The sequence below is a fragment of the Prunus avium genome, chromosome 1, assembly GCF_965620075.1.
Source record: "Prunus avium chromosome 1, drPruAviu1.hap1.1, whole genome shotgun sequence".
In the NCBI taxonomy this organism is placed as follows: Eukaryota; Viridiplantae; Streptophyta; class Magnoliopsida; order Rosales; family Rosaceae; genus Prunus; species Prunus avium.
This window is the reverse complement of record NC_142284.1, coordinates 42,204,636-42,217,606: the sequence shown is the minus strand read 5'-3', so window position 1 is coordinate 42,217,606 and position 12,971 is coordinate 42,204,636. Positions and strand designations below refer to the sequence as shown.

General features: G+C 37.8%; 2 protein-coding genes and 4 non-coding genes across 9 annotated transcripts; 5 read left to right on the top strand and 1 right to left on the bottom strand.

Annotated features, from left to right (window-relative positions):
* Nucleotides 1-591: 591 nt before the first annotated feature.
* On the bottom strand, nucleotides 592-2,836 carry CRC (Plant-specific transcription factor YABBY family protein). 3 transcript variants are annotated; one of them, XM_088247293.1, is made up of 7 exons: nucleotides 2,621-2,836; nucleotides 2,087-2,224; nucleotides 1,700-1,805; nucleotides 1,562-1,610; nucleotides 1,403-1,478; nucleotides 1,169-1,234; nucleotides 592-1,039 (listed from the first exon to the last, which is right to left on the bottom strand). In XM_088247293.1, the coding sequence occupies exons 1-7, from the start codon at nucleotides 2,714-2,716 to the stop codon at nucleotides 962-964; spliced, it is 609 nt and encodes a 202-aa protein (XP_088103419.1). In that variant the 5' UTR covers nucleotides 2,717-2,836; the 3' UTR covers nucleotides 592-961. The 3 variants fall into 3 exon arrangements, with proteins under 3 accessions (XP_088103419.1, XP_088103421.1, XP_088103420.1); XM_088247295.1 differs by having other exon boundaries at nucleotides 592-1,017; XM_088247294.1 differs by having other exon boundaries at nucleotides 1,700-1,799; nucleotides 2,621-2,835.
* Nucleotides 2,837-5,395: 2,559 nt separating this feature from the next.
* On the top strand, nucleotides 5,396-5,467 carry TRNAD-GUC (transfer RNA aspartic acid (anticodon GUC)). The gene has a single exon. It is a non-coding gene; the product is annotated as a tRNA-Asp (tRNA).
* Nucleotides 5,468-5,561: 94 nt separating this feature from the next.
* Nucleotides 5,562-5,633, top strand: TRNAD-GUC (transfer RNA aspartic acid (anticodon GUC)). Its single transcript has one exon. It is a non-coding gene; the product is annotated as a tRNA-Asp (tRNA).
* A 92-nt stretch (nucleotides 5,634-5,725) lies between these two features.
* Nucleotides 5,726-5,797, top strand: TRNAD-GUC (transfer RNA aspartic acid (anticodon GUC)). The gene has a single exon. It is a non-coding gene; the product is annotated as a tRNA-Asp (tRNA).
* Nucleotides 5,798-5,894: 97 nt separating this feature from the next.
* TRNAD-GUC (transfer RNA aspartic acid (anticodon GUC)) lies at nucleotides 5,895-5,966 on the top strand. Its single transcript has one exon. It is a non-coding gene; the product is annotated as a tRNA-Asp (tRNA).
* Nucleotides 5,967-6,115: 149 nt separating this feature from the next.
* On the top strand, nucleotides 6,116-12,690 carry LOC110750368 (DNA binding protein). 2 transcript variants are annotated; one of them, XM_021950687.2, is made up of 14 exons: nucleotides 6,116-6,394; nucleotides 6,653-6,760; nucleotides 6,854-6,988; nucleotides 7,438-8,022; nucleotides 8,310-8,436; nucleotides 8,539-8,787; nucleotides 8,910-9,410; nucleotides 9,742-10,637; nucleotides 10,720-10,805; nucleotides 10,891-11,109; nucleotides 11,368-11,496; nucleotides 11,593-11,934; nucleotides 12,205-12,320; nucleotides 12,460-12,690. In XM_021950687.2, exons 1-14 carry the CDS (start codon nucleotides 6,269-6,271, stop codon nucleotides 12,576-12,578), a joined length of 3,738 nt encoding a protein of 1,245 aa, XP_021806379.2. In that variant the 5' UTR covers nucleotides 6,116-6,268; the 3' UTR covers nucleotides 12,579-12,690. The 2 variants fall into 2 exon arrangements, with proteins under 2 accessions (XP_021806379.2, XP_021806376.2); XM_021950684.2 differs by having other exon boundaries at nucleotides 8,539-8,832.
* Nucleotides 12,691-12,971: the final 281 nt, after the last annotated feature.

Sequence of the window (12,971 nt, the reverse complement as noted above, 5' to 3'; positions counted from 1 at the left end):
TTGACTTTTTGAAGTGCGCCGGTGATGTCAGCGGATTTGTTTGGGCTTATTGTTAAAAGCATTTGGGCTACGGGGGTGGGCTTTATGGACTAAGTACTGCAAATCGCGGGTTACGGGTTGTTGATCCATTTAGGATTTTAACCCCCAAAGAAAAAGTCTTTTTTAAATGAAAATTATTATGTGCTGAAGTGAAAAAAAATTTAGAGTATATGAACACCTAATAATGCGACAGTCTCCAAGATAAGTGGCAGAAAATTTTGAAATAAGTAAGAAAAAGGCTATATGTTGCATTAGCATATGTGAGAGAAATATATAAAATAAAATACGGAGGCAACTATTAAATATGTGAGAAACACTTGCCTATCACGAGTCTAGCCGGTTTTAGAAAGGCTTACTAAAAATCTTCGAAGAGAAAACATGACCAATGCCTTTAATTATTTGGATGTGAACCCATTCGCAATTGGGCCGCATATCCTATCTCAGGGCCAGAGCATATCAAGGCCTCTTTGATGACTTACAAAAGAGTCAAACATTATTCTTATACCTAATTATAAGACAATTATGAAGTATAAACAAGAACCTCAAATCAAATTGGTGAAACTCGAAAGTTAATAAATAGAAGGATCCAAATTCCAAAAGTACAAGAATACGAAACACTAATTGAAAGTACTCAAATGCAAAATAAGTTCATTAAGAAACAAAAAGAAAAAAAAAAGTACGTAGGGAGTCAAACTCACGTTCTAATTAACAGGAAGGAACTAAACGAGTACTTCTAATTAGTTACACGCATGCATATTATATATATATATATATATATATATATATATATATATGCTGAAGAAGTGAGATGATGTAGTGGTAGGTAGGTAGGCAGCTGATCTCCATGGGAAGCAAAGCAAGCATCAATCTGAGTGAGAGAGGCAAAACCCAAAATTCAGGTGGTGATCATCCCCATCCCATGTCATGGCGTTTTTGGGTTTTGGCAGCACATGGATAGGATGTTCATTCCTGCAAAATCTGAGCCCTTCAAAGCATCAATCTGAGAGGCAAAACCCAAGTTGAAGGAAAGCAAACAAAAAAAGAAGACAAAAAGAGAAGAAGGGTTTTGATAAATAATAATAATTAATTAATATACAGAAATAGATATAGACAAGATATTCTCTCTTACGTTGTTAGTGCTGCTGCAGCTCCCAGAATCTGATCCAGCTGACGGACTAGGAATGTACCTAGCCCACTGTCACAAATAATATAATATTGACAGCTAGCTAGTCAGAATATATATATATATATATATTTCATAAATTAATAATGCGTAGGGCACGTAGTACATGAAACCTAGTTAGCTAATAAAATGCAAAAAGAAAAAAAAAAGAAAAAAAAAAAGGGAAGTTCATTAACGTACATTTTTTGCTGCAGCACTAAAAGCTTCTCGATGTGGGATCTCTGGGTTGGCTGCTTTGATTCGCTGGATCTCTTCTCTGTAATCATCAACACAAAGAAAGTAAATTAATGAAGAAGAGTGATTTAATAAATAAAGACGGCTTAGCTTGGATCCCCTTACTTCATGAACCGATTGTAAGCAGATGGAAGTCTGTGTTTCTTCTCAGGTGCTGCAAAACAATTTGACATTTATAATTAATCAAGTAATTAATTAAGGCGAGACTATATCAAATGTAGTTGATAACTTGTATATACGTACGTTTGACAACAAAGGGAGCTTTGGGGGATGATGGCTCGCTTGATATTGGTGAAGATGATGATGAGGATTGGCCCTTTCTGAAGTCACTGCAGCATCCCGCCTGGTTCTCATTATTATAAAATCAACACCTTATATATTCTCCTTAGATAGTCATACATATATATACATATAAACAAAATTAATATACTGTATGAAAGCCCTATCTAAGAACATATATATAAGATAACAAAAATATAAACAGAAACATATATATAAGATTTTCATATGTTATATGACCATTGGAGAGTAGATAAAAGGAAGGAGACACAGAGAGAGAGAGAGAGAGAGAGAGAGAGAGAGAGAGAGAGAGAGAGAGAGAGAGAGAGAGAGTAATTATAGAAAGGTTACCTGAAGAGTCAAGGAGGTGGGGTGATCAGAAAGGCATTGACCTTGAAGTGCAGGTCTGGTGCTGAGAAATGACAGGTTGCTGCAATGACCACATTTCACCGTCACTGTGTCCAGCAACCGTTTGAATGGAAGCCCAACCTGCACATTTATATAACATTTATATGAGAGAGAGAGAGAGAGAGAGAGAGAGAGAGAGAGAGAGAGAGAGAGAGAGAGAGAGAGATATTAAATAACAGGACTCTATAAATGAACATACATATCAGCATGCCACATAGAATTAAATCCTTAGTTATGTATGATTCTGAAAGCGCAGGATATACGGTACTCTTGTTGTTAGAGAGAGAAAGAGACTGTAGTTTCATTTTGTTATAGGCAGCAACACACACACACACACACACATATATATATATATATATATAGGAAGGTCGACAAAGCTTATCTAGAGTTGGGAAAATAGATTAATATATATATCTAGCATGCAAAGATACATAGTAGAGACATATATATATGTGTGTGTGTGTGTGTGATTATTACCGCAAGAACAGTGCTGCAGAAGTTGCAGCGGACATAGCAAAGATGCTCAGATGGTTGATTAATCAAGTCCATGGTGACTTTCTCTTCCAGGTTCATGTCGAGAACAAAAGGAAGACAGAAGAAGAAGAGGTGGTTTGGGGTTTGGGTTTGTAAAGGAAGATGAAAGTCTGGGGTTTGGGTGTTGTGATAGAGAGAGGCACTTATAGTTTAGGAGAAAGTAGCAATATATATATATATATATATATATATATACATAGCAAAGCAAGAGTGAAAAGGAAATCTAAAGTTACTATACTTACACACCCACCACTCACAAAGTCATCATCATCGTACGTACTGCTTCTGCTACCTGCTGCACTTAATTGCATTGCAGAGACCTCTCACTTGCACGTACGTACGAACCACAAACTTAGATATTGACCCAAGATATATATATATATATATATATATATATATATATATATATATATATCTCACCATTTTCTCGAGAAAAGGTCCCGTGTGACATTTGATATATCCATTTCTCTTTTCTTTCTTTTGTTTTTTGTTTTTGTTTAATTGTTTTTTACCTTGCCATGCAAATGGTGTGTTCAAATCTATGATCATCCATTGATTGAATGAGTAAAGATTTGTTATCACCCTAAACCCCTTGATTATATTTTCATATTTCACCGAAAGAGGACATGTCCCATCAAAAATATTGTTACACAACAAGACCACCAGAGAAACAATTCGAAATTGACCATTTAGCCAATTCTTGTGATATACCCTATTACCTATTGGCATCTCTAGGCATTCAGGATAATTCACAATCAAAATCTTGTCGGGGGAACATTTTCTTTCTTTACTTTTTTTTTTCCCAGAATAAAAAAATTTGGAGTACCGGGGATTCAAATTTGAACTTCTTTTAACAAAGTATAAAGATAGAGAAATACTACGTCCATAGCTAGTTCGTTCATGATGCAAGTTCAAATTCGTATTTTTTAGTGTAAACTCTTATCCTAACTCACTCACATTCACCAAATATGCGACAATGAATTTGGCAAATATTGTTTATGAATTTGGCTACACTGTAGTAGTTGTAGTTATGCTGTAGCAAAACATTTCCCAGCCAATGCCATCGTTTATTGAGAGACATATCAGCCACGTCCTCATCATGCATATGCAAACGATGAGCTAGCAGCCCTGCAGTAAATATGAATTGGAGTTTGGAGCCACCCAGTAACCAGCCAGCCAGAATATTTATTAATATTTGTTGAATGAATGGAAGGAAAAAAGTTGGGGCGATGGAGAGAAGTTGGTGAGAAAAAGAGGCCCTGTCATCCCTTCCTTCTTTTGTGGGTGCAATGCCAAACTAGGAAATTCGAAAGAGACCACTGCTAAAATCACATGTCACTTCTTTCCAATTGGCCTGGACATGCCAGGACATGGGTTGTTTATATATATAAATATATATTTACCTCTCGTTTTTTCTATATAAATAAATTATTTTGGTGATGGGACGATTCTTCATTTTCCCAAACAGGAAATAAAGCCATTTTAACACTTGAATCTCCACCTTGCTTTGCTGGTGCAAGAAGCTGTTTTCCCAAGACCTCCTCACTTTTTTTTTTTCTTTTTCTTTTCAACTTTGCATGATCCTTAATTAGTCCTTGAATTCATAGAAGTAATTGCATGCCTCTGCAGGCAGGCCTCTCTGCTTCTGCATGAATCATGATGATACGTTTTGTACATGGATTGGACGCTTTTTTTTAACTGGTGCCCCACGAGATTCCCATGCCTGCTTTGAACCTCACCAAAGAAGTTACCAGACCCTTATTTTTCCCTTTCCTTTCAGTCAATCCATGAATATGATGTTCCAATTTGTGGTTCAGTTCATTAACATATTTGGACACAATCATTAGATCTATACCCTCCTCCATTTTCTATCTGTTTTTAGAAATCCAGATTTGACCCATCTCTTCCACCATATTTCTCTAGGCTGTCTAGCCTGTCTAGCTACCTAGATTTTGGCATCTGTGCTTGTTGGACACTTCCCTAACGTCTAGGGCACCTTCTTCCTGTTAGGTTAATTAGTGCTCGTTAACGTTATTTGTTATTTCTCTTTTTTATTCAAGTTTTTTCTTTGTTGGCTTTTTTCGGGGTTTTTTTTTATCATTCTAATATGATATCAGAGACGTTTTCCGTATATATAGTTGATTTACATTTACTCAGTAGTACGTACAAAGCGGAACTTTATATGTTTAGGTCTGCATTTTTATGTTTAGCCACATGTGCACTAGCTTTGCTAAAAAACAACGTCCGTTTTTCTAACATATTTGATCATAAGATGATTCGTTTATCAGTGTTCATTATTATACTAAACTAATTAACATTAAACTAGGCATATAGATATGCAAATTATGATGATTAAGAAAACATATAGCACACTTGCTCTCTCCCTCCTGCATGAAATCATGCAACGGACAATGCACGGATGGAGATTTTTGTGTTTTGACACAACTGTTGCTTTAAAGCAGGATGCCACCATTCCTGAAAGCTTATCAAAAGCTGGCAAACCAAAGAGGAAAATTCCATGAAATTGAAACTGAAAAAGAAATCGAGTTCTCGAGCAATGTAAGCAAACCAGATTTAATTTTAAGTTTTTATTCTTTCTTTTAGATGCTCCAATAGCGTCCAACTAACAAATTAATATCTTAAGTTGGATGCAATCAAGATTATCCTCTGCTTTGAATATGTGATAAATTGGAGTTAGGTGCGTGAATTAACAGTTAAGTCGTTGTAGTATAGTGGTAAGTATTCCCGCCTGTCACGCGGGTGACCCGGGTTCGATCCCCGGCAACGGCGTCGTTTTTATTTTTGCGGTTTTGCCTTTCAATCAAGATTACCCTCTACGTTAAATTGTAATAAATTAATTTTAGGTTGAAAATTAAGCAACAAGGTCGTTGTAGTATAGTGGTAAGTATTCCCGCCTGTCACGCGGGTGACCCGGGTTCGATCCCCGGCAACGGCGTCGTTTTTATTTTTGCGGTTTTGCCTTTCAATCAAGATTACTCTACGCTAACTTATAATAAATAAGTTTTAGGTTTAAAAGTGAGCAACAAGGTCGTTGTAGTATAGTGGTAAGTATTCCCGCCTGTCACGCGGGTGACCCGGGTTCGATCCCCGGCAACGGCGTCGTTTTTATCTTTTGCGTCCTTGCCTTTAAATCAAGATTACTTACTCTACGCTAACGTATAATCAATAAGTTTTAGGTTTAAAATTAAGCAACAAGGTCGTTGTAGTATAGTGGTAAGTATTCCCGCCTGTCACGCGGGTGACCCGGGTTCGATCCCCGGCAACGGCGTTGTTTTTATCTTTTGCGTCCTTGTCCTACTTCCTCTCACTGCCCGTCACGAAATGGCCTGTCACTGCCCAATGAATGATACTGTTCGAGCCAATCATCCAATCCTATTGCAGGGTCACATACCAAACCAAAATACAAATGCAAGTAATGTTAACCTCGGCCTCAAAAGCCCCTCTCATTTTCGTTCCCGCCACAAACTCCTCCCTCCCTCTCTTTCTCTTAAAAATATAAATTAAAACTTTCGCCGCAGTTTTTGTTGATGCCCTTTCGAAAGCTCATCGGACTGACTCTCAGACCTAAAAATGACGAAGCCTAAAGTCGAAGAAGCAAAACCTAATGCGGAAGAGAAACCCGACGATCTCGAAATCAACTCGATCGGTTCCCTCTACAATGGACCTTGGGACAAGAAGTACTGGAGCTCCTCCAGGGTTCGATTTCTTTTTCCTCCTCTTAATTTCAAAAATTTCCTCTTTAATTAGTCACACTGTTCGATTTCTTTGTTCTGTATGCGAAAAATTTATCCACAATAAGAGGTTTGAGCTCTTCGATTGATTAATTGTTGAGTTGCGATTCTTATGTTCATAAGAAATGCAATTTTGAAAATTAAATGACAATAAGTAATTAGTTTTTTCATTCATATTTTATTATTTGCACTAATTCATTGAATTATGCCCCAAATTTTGAAGGGGAAAGATCGGTATCCTTATCCAGTTGGGTACCGGGCTGTTCGAGCTCACAATGGGAGCACATATAAGATGGAAATTCAAGAAGGTCCTAAAGGACCTTTATTTTCGGTTAGCCACTACTACCCAGGCCCTGTTGCTTTTGATTTTTAATGATATCTAATTTTTGGTTGTGATTTGTTTCTATGGGTTATAAATGTGCAGATTATTGCTGCTGATGGACAATCTTCTTCTGGGCAAACGCCATACATTGCATGGGAGAAATTTCAGAAGGCATTTTTTCCCCGCATGAAGATTTGGCATGGGAAGAGATTTTCGTGTAAAATAGATGGTGTGGAGGTAGATATTGATTCCTTTGCATAAGTAGTTTATTTCAGAGTTGCTTTTAATATGAGCAATTGGGGTTCTGTGAACAATCCAAGCAAGAGAGAATGAAAAAGTAAAAGCGACTTTATGAGTTTAGTCAATAAGAAACTGAAAACATTGACTGTTGACACAGTAACTAGTGCTCCATCCTGAATTTTGTGTTAGTCACTCATTACATGTTCGCTTAAATTGCAGCTCATGGCTGTACTATATTCATCGATAGTTTATTCCTGTTGTTGCTGCTATATGTTTCTTTTTATACCTTGTTAATTGATTTCAACCTCTATGGAGGATATTTTTTAACTATTCTGTCTGCTAGATAAGCATAAGGCATTTTTTATTTTTTCTTCTGTTCTTTCCTCCACATTTAATGCAAAAGTTTAAACAGATCATGGTGGTAATTCAGCATATTTTGTATGTAGTTTTTTGGGTTTAAAAATCCATTTGTCCAGAGGCTACTTCGGGAGCTGGCTGCAAACATTAACGGAACAGCAGAAAGGAGTTTGGTACCCTCAAGCTTCTGCAATGGAGCTTCTAGAACAGATGTCAATAATCGCTCTCCAGATGCATGTCCATACTTGGCAAAACCACGAATCACTGGGAAGAGAAGTAGGAGACGTGAAATTGTAAATTCAAAGTCATTCAGTTGGACTAGCATTAAAAGAACCAGACCTGAAGATCTGACATCTTTTGCCGAGCCCTCAGATTCAGTGGAAGGGAATAAGAGATATCATAATAATGGGAATTCCACGCTCCCCTCTTCTTTGGAAGAAGAGTATGACATTTGTAAATATTCAAAAGCATCGCCACCATTAGTGCATTTACTACCTGCTCATGAAGAAGAGAGTGACTTTTCAGTCAAAGATAGTTTGCCACTGGATTCTGTTGGCTTCTCCAATCATCCCAGGATGGATGCTGTCCATGAAGACGCAAGGCTTTTTGTTGGTTCTGGAAATTGCAAATCTACTGTGGTAGCCAGCAACTTGTCTGTGGATGAAGAAAAACCTGTGAGCACATTTCCCTTTTTATTCATCTTGCCTTAAAACCCCAAAGGAAGCTGAAAAGTCTTGACTATTTTACTGATTTCCATTTGATTCACATATCTTTGAAAACCTTCGAAAACGCATGTTTTCACATATCCACAAATATTTATGTGGTTACATCACTGTGCTTAGTCCAAACTATGTTTCTCTTTGTTTGTTTATAAAAGTTGTCCATTTATCCTCAATTTTGCATATGTCATGGTTTTGTAGTCAGTTTCTGTTGAATGAGACATATTCTCAACTTCTTACAGCTTGATAGGACTGAAGATCCTGATCCAATGGTACCAGAAAACAAAAATGTAGATCCTACAGTGCCAAAAGATTCTGAAGGTCTTACTGACGTTGACCTTTGTGCTCCTGATACCTTTTTTACACAGGGTAATCATTTATCCACTTGTTTCATACTCTGTAGTTCCACTGTGATTACCCCAGCTTGTGGCTTCAAGTATTGGTAATTGATCATCATCATCTTAAATGCAGATACGACTTCTGATTCTGCTCCAGCTTTCCAGGATAGAAGTGCATCGAATGTGGTCATTTCTGAAGGATTGCTGACAGAATCACATCCAGAATCACATCCAGAAGAAGAAACAGCCACCTCTAAATCAAATGCAAGTTCTGAAATGAGTGAGTTTGATTCGGTTGGTCAAGAAATGGCCAAGTCAATGATGACATTTCTTCTTCCGCAAGCTATTCCTCTGCTCAAGAAGGGCTCAAGGAAGGAAAAGGGTACTGTCAGCCCTTCTGAAGTTCTGCCTTGTGCTCCATCCCCTGGTGCTTTATTGAACCTTATGAGTTCTACACTTAGCCTTTCTGCAGTTGGTTGATTATTCTCTTCTTTACACTTGTAGGTGTAATGCTTGCTGTAAATAATGATCGAATGGAGGAAAAGGTGTATACCCAAAATAGTGATTTTGGTTCAATTGTTCCAACAAAGTCTATTGTTCCTGACAGTTTAGAGGATGATCAATACGGTGACCATGTAGTCAACCACGTGATAACTTCCTCTGATAAGGCTGAAGCTGGTCAAGATAGTTCTGACCCTGCATGCCTTCTCAACAGTCATGGGCTTCTTGTTGCTGTTAATGGGCATAACAAATCATTAGATGATCATCTTGAGACCAATGGAACCAAATATATTTTTCCTTATAATGAAGTGGGCATGGCTTCTACTGGGGGGCTTCAGGAATGTGACACCAACGTATCTGAGTCTCTTCCAGTATGTATGTCTCCTTGTAAAAGAGTATCTTCTGAAGAAATCAGGGATAAATCTGCTAATAAGGATGAATGCTCACTAGGTGTTAATATCCATTCTACGAAAAGCAACGAAACTGCAGTTGATCTTCCTGAAGGTAATTTGTTAATACCAATTGTTTTGGTAAATTTGTTGCTTGGTACTCAAATGCTGGAATATGCCTATCTAACATACCCATTTTCAGTCTAGTTGGTGATGACGTGCCTTCTACTTCTACTAGCCTTTAAGTAGATAATATGACATGATAATTTAGCTCCTTTGTCTTGTAAGTTGTGACAATTTTTTTGACGTTTTTTACTAAATATTATTATCAGGTTATGAACAGTTTTACGGATCTTAACTCCATAGTCTCTTTTTTTCCCGAAAATCTGTGTGTTCTGATTCTTATGAAATTTTAACTAACTCAAGTATTGATTCTTGTTATTCAGCCAGGAAAATAATTGATGATAACCAAAGAGGCATGTTGAATTCTTCAAAAGCATCGCAGAATGAAAATGCTGTTAAGAAAACTGTTGCAGAATCTGGAAATGAGTCCTTCACTCAAGTTCCACACTTAGTATATACCAAGAGAAAAGCTCAAAATATATGTCCTATTAAAGGAAATCACAGTGGTCCATTCTCAGAGAGTATAATATGCAGAAACAGTGGAGATATTTGTGCCCCTGAATCATACCCTTCCGCAGAGACTTTGCTTGCGTTGGAGACTCTTCAGATGGGTTCTTCTGATCACAATTCAAATAAAGATTCATTCTGTGCTGAAGCCAAGATTGTGGGACATTCCAGTTGTTTGAATGCAGACAAACCTTCTGTGAATTCAAAAGGTCTCTTAAACGGTAATTGTCCTGCTGTATTACAAGAGCAAGCATTGGTTGGTGCCTCCAAAGAAAAAGATACTTTGTGCTCTCTTGATTCGTCTGTTACACGTTTAGAAAACCATGTTGACAAGGATGTGGTTGGGCACGAGAACCTCCTTGAGCTGAACGACACTGAAACATCTCAGAAACAGGGGACGGGTCTCATGCATGATCCCAATAGTGTTCCGCATAGTTCGGACTCGAACCCTCACAGTATGGAACTTAATAACGAACTAACAGGCAGTCTTGAGTTCGTGGGATGTTATTCCCATCAAAATCCTGTTTTGTCAGTATTGTTGAGTGCAAAAGGGACTGAAATTTACGTTTGTGTTTTATGTGGCCTTCTGGTTGATAAGGACGGAAGCCTATTCATCTATAAGGTAGCAATTGAGGAACCAAGGGTTGGATGCCCTTCTTTTGTTGGTCACACATCAGTAACATTGCCGATTCAAAAAGACTATTTTGGTAGAGTAAGTTCTTGTATGCATTTGGCTCGGTAGGCTTGTCTGGTTTATTGTTAATTTTTTTGACATATGTGTTGCTCTTTGCTAGATTGCTTTGGAAAGATCCAGTTTGCAATTCACCCCGGACGGGCAATATCTAGTTTTACTTGACAGCATTAAAACGCCTTACTGCAGGTTAACTATCTTTGCAGATTTTACAAAGTAATGACATGAATTAGGAGTAAAGTTATTAGTAAGAATTTCCTTTGAATGTTCTCAGGCAGGGGAGTATCCATTGTTTGTGCTCCACATGTACGTCAAACTGCTCGGAGGAGAATACAGTAAAGATTGTGGAAGTAAAACTTGGCTATGTTTCAAAGGTGGCAAGTTTGAAAGCAGTAGACAGTTTAGAATGCATATTGGTTTGTGAACCTAACAATCTTGTTGCTGTTGGAGAAAGTGGGAGACTGCATCTGTGGGTTATGAATTCAACATGGAGGTGAGTATCTAAAGCCTTTCTCTCAACACCTCTGATACAAGTGCAGGTGTCAAAGTTTTAAAGTGCAATTCTCCCCCCGCCCCCCACCCCCCCTTTCTCTTTTTCGCTAGCCAATCATGTTTAAATCTGATATATCCCATAAATTGTGTTACTTTTCATGTTTTATCAACAATCATTCGCTAATTTTAGCAGTTTCCATACCGTTCTATTCTTTGTGTTGAACGCCGTTTAATTGGGCTTTAAATTCCTTGTCTGCAGTGCGCAAATAGAGAATTTTGTTCTGCCAGCTGAAGATTGCATCTCCCCTGGAATAGTGGAGTTGAAGAGAATTCCAAATTGTACTCATATAGTTGTTGGACATAATGGTTTTGGTGAATTCAGTTTATGGTATGTCTTTCTTAAACTACTCGGGAAATGAATTTTGGATAATTTCATTTTGTGTAAATTTGATTAGTACTAATAGGCAGCGGTTTTTTCTTTCAGGGATATTTCTAATCGCATCCTTGTGTCGAGGTTCTCTGCAGCAAGCGCTTCAATTTGTCAATTCGTTCCTGTCAGTTTGTTTACTTGGCAAATAAAATGCCCTGTTTCAAGCTACTTTGATATAGAAGAACACATCAATGAATTGGTGGCTAACACATCCAATGACCAATTCTCTTTGGAGGGGGAAGACATTGCTGTCTGGCTTCTTGTCTCATCATCTTCTGATTCTGATGCTCAACAAGACTACGTATCAGATGATTGTGACTTGAATCCAGTGGGGAGGTGGAGGCTTGCTCTAATGGTGAAAAATATGGTGATCTTCGGAATTGCATTGGATCCAAGGTGCGTTGCGTTGACCTTTTCATGTGCTGGAATTTAATTCTTCAAATCTAAACTTTTTGGGGCAGTGAACTTCATGAAATTGGAATCATTCATGTTATATGTAGTAAACCATTTTTTGGTAGCAAACTCCTGGAAATTAAGTTGTTGCAACCACAAGCAAAATATCATACACGGAATTTCAGGAATGAAGTTGCTTCATTTTCATTTGTAATTAGTCTAATGAATGACCGCGAATTCATCTGTTTACTGACTTTCGAACTTGCTGAGCAGGGCTGCTGTGATTGGTGCATCAGCGGGTCAAGGCATCTGTGGTACTTGTGATGGGCTTGTGTATATGTGGGAATTATCTACAGGAAACAAATTTGGCGCAATGCATCATTTCAAAGGTATGCATCAATTATTATTATCTTAACGATGTCAGAAGTAGAACCGGTTATAAGACAATTCCAGAAGCAGCACCACATTTCCTTCGCTTCTTTGCTGTTAAACTGATGTTTTTTTTACATAATGTTTTGATGGTTTCAGGTGGCAGTGTTTCCTGTATTGCCACCGATGATTCGAGGCCGAGGCCAGGCGCTGTGGCCGTAGCTGGGGATAATCAGTTGCTGGTTTTCCTGCGCTCTGAAAAGTCGTCTGTACATTAACAAGCAAACAAGTCATTCTTCTCCCTCATGCCTTTGAATTGGGATATATTGTAGATACTGATCTTACATTTTGATGCACAGAAAGAAAGTAGTGCAGATGTATATTGTTTTTGCTGTGGACTGTCAAGTAGTATCTCATATGATTTAGCGAGTCCTCCTCTGCACCCAAGTTCCAATCCCCCTCCCCAATATGGCTCGTATAAAAACAAATTTATCTTGTGAATTCTCTCAACTTTTCTTTTTCCTATTTTCTCCAGTCTTTTTTGATTCGGTCAAAATTCAATATAAGCAAACGGTCTTTCAATTTCACAATTCGCATGAGGTAAAATAAATAATTAAAAAAGAAAAACGTCTACCATTTTATTTTGGTTGTGGGCTTCGGATTCGCTAATC